General features: G+C 52.3%; 1 protein-coding gene across 1 annotated transcript; it reads left to right on the top strand.

Moving 5' to 3' along the window:
• The first annotated feature begins 384 nt into the window (after positions 1-384).
• LOC134387050 (transmembrane protein 221) lies at positions 385-7,515 on the top strand. Its single transcript, XM_063109271.1, has 3 exons — positions 385-704; positions 3,252-3,337; positions 7,046-7,515. The coding sequence occupies exons 1-3, from the start codon at positions 385-387 to the stop codon at positions 7,513-7,515; spliced, it is 876 nt and encodes a 291-aa protein (XP_062965341.1).
• Positions 7,516-7,978: the final 463 nt, after the last annotated feature.

The raw sequence follows: 7,978 nt of genomic DNA on the forward strand, positions 1-7,978 counted from the left end.
GGGCTTCCACGACCCGCCCCCCGCCCCGTCTCTCCTGGGGCCGCCTCCCCGCCCCGCCCCTCGCCAGGCCCCGCCCCTCGCCAGGCCCCGCCCCTCCAGGACCAGCCGACCGGGAGGGGGCGCCCGCGGGGCCCCCGGAGACAGAAGAAAAGACTTTGTCCCAACTTTCTGCAGAGCTTCGGCGTCCCCGCCGCGACCGTCACCCCGGAGCCCCCGTCCGGCGACCCCCCTGGCCGTCCCCAACCCAGCCCCTAAACCTCCAGACACCCTCCGCGGCCCCGACCCCCCGGGATCCCCTGGTGGCCGTCAGACTCCCCCCGACTCCCCCGTCCCCTAAAACCTCTTCGACTCCTCGACCGTCCCCCGGGCCCGCAGGACCCCGCCATGGCCCGGTCGTACGGCGGCAGGGTGCTGGCCGCGATGACCCTGCTGGGCATCCCGGCGGCCGTGCTGGCGGCCCTGGGCGCGCAGCTGCTGTTCCAGCTGCAGGCGGGCCGCGCCGAGCTGCGGGGGTCGCGCGCCGAGGGGCTGGGCACGGAGCTGGGCGCCGGCCCCGGGCTGCCCGAGGACGCGGCCGGGGCGCTGCTGCCGCTGGCCGCCGCGCTAGCCGCGCTGGCCCTCGTGCTCGGCCTCACCTGCCTGCTGCTCGCCGCGCTCTGCGGCCACCTGGGCGCTGAGATGGCGCGGGGGCCCGGCCCCGGCAGGTAGGAGGACGGGCTCCGCCACCCCTAGGCCCAGCCGCTGCCCGTCTCTGGGCGTCAGGCTGGGGGGCAGCGTCCCTCCCCACTCTGCTCTCCCTTCCCTTCCTTCATCCCTCCCTTCCTCCTATGTTGAAAATTTACAGCAGGTGCAACGACTGCAGTGACCCCCGTTTTGTGGATGAGGAAACCGAGGCTCAAAAAGGGCCCAGGCTCAGCTGGCCCTAGTGTCCACAGTGCTTGTCATTGATGGGGCCCTAAGCCCTACCCGCCTCCTGCTTCTGTGGATTAGCTCAGGGAAGACCTGCAGCCCCCTGGGCAGCCATGCTGTTACTATTCCCCTTTATAACTGCATGTTGGGGGTCAGGGGTGCGTAACTCTCTCCAGGCTGCCTGGCTTGGAAGTGGGTGAGCTGGATTTGAACTTGATTCTGGTAGAACCAGAGCCTGTGCCCTGGCCTGGTGGGGTCCCTTCCTCAGGGACGTGAGCTCTGGGATGTGGTCATCCGGGGGTCCTCTATTGGGGAATGCGGAATGAGGAACTTCCCTGAGCCATTGACTCCACTGTCCCACCTACGAGTGTTTTCCTCTAGGGCGCTGGTGGAGAGGAGCCCAGGTTCTGGTCCAGGATTCTGTGGATTTGAGCAGATGGGAACTTCCACCATTGGGGTAGATCCTATCCCAACCATGTGTGCTCCACCCAAAGGGCACTGAAATGCACACATTCCGTCAGTCTGCAAACATGTATTGGGTGCCTGCAGGGGTCTGGGCCTGGCTCTGGACATCAGGGACACAGCAGGGACTAAGTAGACCCAGACCTGCCCTCATGGAGTCACAGGCAATAAAGAAGCAATACAGATGGCAATGAATATTGGAAAGGAAAGAAAACAGGGTGATGGGGGGGGTGGAAGGGGACAGGGTGGGGAGTGAGATGGGACGGTCAGGGGAGGCCTGAGGCGAGACTTGAAGGAGGGAAGGAGGCAGAAGATCTGGAGGACTTGATCCAAGCAGAGGGCACAGCACGTACAAAGGCCCTGGGGCAGGAATGAACTTGGGGTGTTAGAGGGAGATCCAGGTGGTTGGTACAGCTAGAGGAGGACATGCAGGGAGATGAGGGCGGGGAGATCAGAGAGACTGGACCATGTGGGGCCTTGTGCCCTGCAGTGAGAACTTTGGGTTTTACCCTGCCTGGGAGGGTTGTGAGTGAGGTGTGAGGTGATCTGACTTAGGTTTGGAATAACCCCCCTCTGGCCACTGGGCCAAAAGCAGGGAAGACAGTGAAGTGTCAGGGAGACCAGGAAGGAGGCCACTTCCATTGTACTGGTGGGAGGTGAGCGAGATGGAAGCCCCCCACTTCCTCCTCAGTGTCAGCTCTTGGGGTCACTGTGTCATTAGCAGCAACTTCAGCTTCCTCATCTCTCAAATAAGCATGTGGTCCATAAAATAGGGGAAGTCGGGTGTCTAACAGGTATCTGTACATGGTAACTGCTGTGTGAGTGCTGGATGTTTGAATGGACTGAGTATATGGATGGGTGATGGGGGAGGGGGGAGGGGGGATGGATGGATAGATAGATGGGTGGGGGATGGATGGATGGGGGATGGCGAATGGGAGATGAATGGATTTGATGGACGGATGGATGGATGGATGGTGGCTGTGAATGAATGAATGGGTGGATTAATAGGGCATGAGTGAAAGGCTGTACGGCAGGTGATGGCTGAATATTCGATGGAGATGGATGGTAAATGGATGGTGGATATACACCTGGAAGGATGAATGGGTAGATGGATGGATGCATAAATTGATAGATCCATGGATGAAAAGTGGATGGCTGGTTGAATGGATGGATGCATAAGTGGATTGATAGATGGTTGAATGGTTGGATTGATAAGTGGATTGATAGATGGACAGATGGATAGATGGATGATGGATGAATGGTGGATGGGTGGTTGAATAGATGGATGGATAAGTGGATGGACAGATGGGTGGATGCATGCATGCATGCATGGAGCACAGAAGATGGCTATCAGATGGGTGAATAGTGGATGTCCAAGTGGATGGATGGATGGATGTATGGTGGCTGTGAATGAATGAATGGGTGGATTAATAGGGCATGAGTGAATGGCCGTATGGCAGGTGATGGTTGAATATTCGATGGAGATGGATGGTAAATGGATGGTGGATATCGACCTGGAAGGATGGATGGGTGGATGGATGGATGCATAGATGGATAAGTGGATGGACAGATGGGTGGATGCATGCATGCATGCATGGAGCACAGAAGATGGATATCAGATGGGTGAATAGTGGATGTCTAAATGGATGGATGGATGGATGGACAGACAGATGAATGGATGATGGATGGATGGTGGATGGATGAATGGGTGGTGCATAAATGAATGGATGGATGGATGATGGTTGGGTCCTTACATAGACCTTGGGTCTGCAAAAGCTGGACCCTTATCTCATTTAGCCTACTCTCCCTTCTTCTCCTCACTGGCCTCCCCCACCAGCTCCACTTTCTGACCTTTTTTCCCCTGCTCCCATCCATCCCAGGTCCGACTGGTTTCTCTATGACTGCCGCCTTCTCAGACACATGGCCCTTGGGCTCTTCTGCTGTGGGGTCTCCGTCTACTTAGCAGGTGTGTGTTAGGGGATAGAATGTGGGGTTTAGGACCCTGGGTTGGGGTGGACAGTGGTAACAGCACCCTAACTGGGGGGTTAGCTCCAGAGCCATCCTGCCTGGGTTCAATTCTGCACTCGATCTTAGCCAAAAGGCCAAGAAGCGATCTGAGTTCAACTCTGGGCTCTGATACTTTCTCAATCTGGGCCCTTGGGCAAATTTCCACTGTGCCTCAGTTTCCTCAACTGTACAATGGGAATGACAACTGTCCATTCCTCACAGAATTACTTCGGGGATTCTAAGTCAATCCCTGTAAAAGCCCGTAGATGGCATCTGACTCCAGCAGGGGCTACACAAATATCAGTTATCCTCAGAACACATCCTACACGTCGGTTTTGCATATGTTTGGTTTGAACCTCGGTTGAACCATGGCTTGGGTGGTTTCTAAAGATAGTGTCATGGGCTGGCCGGTTAGCTCAGTTGGTTAGAGCATAGTATTGTGAACACCAAGGTCAAGGCTTCAGATCCCTATACGGGTCAGCCAACAAAACAAACAAAAACAAAATAAAGATAGCTTCTTACAGGCTGATATAAGTAAAAGCTGTTTTGTTACAAATACCAGAACCTCCAGCTCAAAAATGGCTTAAATATATATATACACACACACACAATGTACACATTGTGTGTGTGTATATATATATATGTATACACACACTTTATAAACCAGAAATACAATTTTATATCCCAAACCTTGAGGCAGCATGAATAGTAATCCCCCAGATGCCAGAAAAACATACCACAGTGTTTTTCCCTGACTTGCTAAACTTTTCTTAGATCAACTTTCTCTCATCCATGCTCAAAAAGAGATTCCTGCCATCTTATATGTGTATATCTATATATAGATAGATAGATAGATATTCGGCGGCTTGCCCGTACAGGTATGCGAACTCTTGACCTTGATGTTATCAGCACCACTCTCTAATCAACTGAGCTAACCAACCAGCCCTACATTTTGTTTTAATCTTGAAAAACATGTGTTGCTAATGCTGTAGATTCAGCGCTAAGTCAGGCACAGCCCTGTAAACAACTTGTTTTACCAGAAGAAAAGATATTCAGCTGAATGAAAACCAAGGGATTTGCTGTTACTATTTTTTTCTTGGTCCCACAATAGAGAAATAGAAGTTAAAATATGCATTTATGAGACATGAGCCTAGGGGTCACTGTGGGAATTTGTATATAGAGCTCAGAGAACTCTGCATAACTTTTGTTGTTTGATTTAACAAAATGTTCCAGATGTGAGTTTTTTAAAAAGGAAAGTGGGTGGAACGATTTGTGTATATGACATTATCAGGGGTCATTGGCCTCCGGTGTGGCTGGGCCCAGGGGCTCAAGTGAGATTTTCGGGAATATCTCTCACTTCACCTCTTCATCTGCTGTGCCTGGAGTGGGTTTTTCTCTGAGAAAGATGCCTCTATCTGCAAAGCACTTTTGACACAATGCCTTAGAACCTCAAAACTTTTCACGGGATAAGGAAAATGTTAATGACCTAGAGAATAAGACATCCTTCTTCTAAAGCAAGAAAAATCACAAGCAGCAAAAAACAGGTAACATCTTGTCAGCCTCATTAAATGTTAAACTGAGAATTCATTCACCTCCCATCCAGATTTTTTTTTTTTTTTTGAGGTTAGGTGACCTCATTCAGCAAGCATTCCCAAGCACATCCAGCCAATCATCCATTCATTGCTAGCCATAGCCAGAAGAATAACTATAAAAACCCTTTCAAAATGTTTAGAGCAAAAGGTCCTTGGCCTTTTGTCAGACATGATGCAGTGTGGCATCTTCAAAGCAAGAAGAGCCAGAGAAAGCATAAAAACATCCCGAAAAGGACCAAGAAGTTCCCTATCAGCTCTGTGCTTCTCTCCTACCAATACCCCATCCTCTGCAGAAAGAAAATTCCTCTGCCCCAACAGCTTGAGCAAAAGTTCCAGGACCAACTCAGATAGGTCGAGTCTGGGTCATGTGATATCCTTCCACCAATCACTAAGATCAGGAAAGCAATGTTCTGATTGGCCAAGTTTGGTCCCATTAGCAAATCACTGATGCCAAAGTGGTGGTCAGTGATCCTAGACCCAGTGGCCATAGTGGAGGTGGGGTCCGAACTTTGGTTCTCAACAGGCACCAATTCTGCCCTCGGAGGACATTTGGCAATATCTAGAGACATTTTGGGTCATCACAACAGGGATGGGGGTGGGATGCTATTGGTATCTAGTAGGCAGAAGCTGCTAAATGTGCTACAATGCATGGGACAGTCTCCACTACTAGGAACAGTGCCAATCAGATGCTGGATAGGACTATGGAGGTACTCAAGGTCAGGTCGCCAACCACCTCATTGTTCATATTAGCAAACTGAGGCCAGAGAGAGGCTGTAATACATGCAAGGTCACCCAGTCCCGGGGCACAGCAAACCTGTGCACCTGTCAGGTGAGGGTCTTGGGTGAAGGGTGGGCATCTGAGAACAGGGCAGCAGGGTCTGGCTCCCCCACCCACCCCAGGCAGAACTGCTATACAGGGGGACGCAGGGCCATGGAGCCTGAAACCTGTGTTGTTGTCTTTTTAATTGTGGTAAATACAGATAACAAAATATTGACCATTTTAATCACTTAAAAGTGGATTAAAATGTCACTTAATTCAGTGGCATTTAGTACATCCACAATGTTAAGCAACCACCATCTCTATCTAGCTCGAGAACATTCTCATCCCCCCAAAAGGAAATCCCGTCCCCATCAGCAGTCACTCCACACCCCCTCTCCCAGCCCCTGACAACCCCCAGTCTGCTGTCTGTCTCCATGGATGTGCCTGTTCTGGACATTTCACGCAGGTGGAATCACACGCTATGTAGCCTTTAGTGTCTGGCTTCTTTAATGCAACATATTACTTTTAATTTAAGGTTCATCCACGTTATAGCACGTCTCAGCACTTCAGTCCTTTTTATGGCTACATAATATTCCATTGTATGGATGTTACATGGTGGGGGGGGGGGTTCTGAAAACATAGCAGATACTGTTCGTCCCCAGCCCAGAACTCCCCTTGGCTGTTCCTTGCCCTCAGAATAAAACCCACACCCCTCCCTGTGCCCCCACCCCGTCTGGTCTCCACCGGCCCCTCCTGCCTCATCCCCCTCTATCTCTTCCCCGCTCCACTCATCTGCTCCAGCTTGGCTGTTTTGTTTCGGAGCCTCGAACACTCTTGGATGTTCCCACCTCAGGACCTATGGCCCTGCTGTACCCGCTGCAAGCACCACCCTCCTCAGCACGCCCGAGGGTTGCTCTTTCCCCTCCGACAGTTCTCAGCTCAAATACCACCTCCTCGGGTAGACGCTGTCCCATGACTGCTGAAATAGGTCTCTTCCTGTTGTCTCCTTAGGAGGCAGCCCTGTGGTGAGAGCTCAGGGCTGGAGCCAGCCAGCCTGGGTTAAAATCCCACCTCTATTACTTCCTGGCCATGTGGCTTTAGGGGAGTTCCCTAACCTCTCTGGGCCTGGTTTCCTTATGTGTAAAATGGATGTGATGATGATATATTTGTGAAGTGTAAGAGGATTAGATAGTCAATCTGCGTGCCTGGCGTGTTGCACTGTTTTCTATGATTACTCCCTGTTTGGGGAGCTCCCTGAGGGCTTGGAGAGCAAATGTTTATTGACTGAATGAATGACAGCTGCTTCCTTCCCTAGCACTGTCCGTCTACGCCCTGCTGCTTTTCGAGATCGAGACAGGCATAGCAGCTGCATCCATCCTCGGCTTGGGTGCCCTGGTCCTGGTAGCTGTGCTGACCCACACTCTGCTGCGGGCTGCCCGGGCCACCCGCCGTGGCCTCCATGAGGTGTCCCTGCCATCCTTTGAAGATGACCCCACCCGCCCCACTGAAGTCTCCAACATCAGCCCCAGAGTTCAGCCCCAGCAGGGTACTCATCGCTGGACCCCCTATTCATCCTATCCAGAGCCTGGGGACTCCCTTGGGGCCACAGCCACTTCCACAGCACCCACAGCCCTGGGGGGAGGCCGGAAGAGCAGTCTGCCTGCATCCCGAATGCATCGGACACTGTCGGTTGGCATGGGGCACTGGGATGGGATCACCCATGAAATGCGTAGCATGCTGGGCCACAGGCCAGGGGCCATGGGGAAGGACTCTACACTGGTGTGAGCCCAAGGATCAGGGATAGAGACTTAGTGTAAGGCAGCAAGAGGATATCCTAAAGATCTAGGCTCAGCTGCAGTAGTAGTAGGATTTGATTTCTTTCTCAGTTCACAGCATCCCTGGCTTTTGGCCTCAAGGTTGCCTCATGGTGCAAAATAGCTGCCAGGGCTCCAGCCTTCACCTCTTCGCTCAGATAAAAAGGCAAAGGCCAGAGCTGGCTTGTTGTCTTGTGGAAGTCTTCCTGAGAGTCCTTGGGACTCTTCTGCTTGTATCTTACTGACCAGAACAGAGCCACAAGGCCACACCTTGGTGCAGGGGAGTCTGGGAAATGTGGCTGTCCAGAATGAATGAGGTTCTGTTATAGGCAGGAGGGGAGGGTGGGGCTGAGGCAGTGATCTCTAAGTGTCTCTGTCCATTTTACAGATGAGGAAACCAAGGCCCAAAGAGAGGCAATGACCCGCCCGGGGTC

Source organism: Cynocephalus volans, chromosome 10 (assembly GCF_027409185.1).
Source record: "Cynocephalus volans isolate mCynVol1 chromosome 10, mCynVol1.pri, whole genome shotgun sequence".
Lineage (NCBI taxonomy): Eukaryota > Metazoa > Chordata > Mammalia > Dermoptera > Cynocephalidae > Cynocephalus > Cynocephalus volans.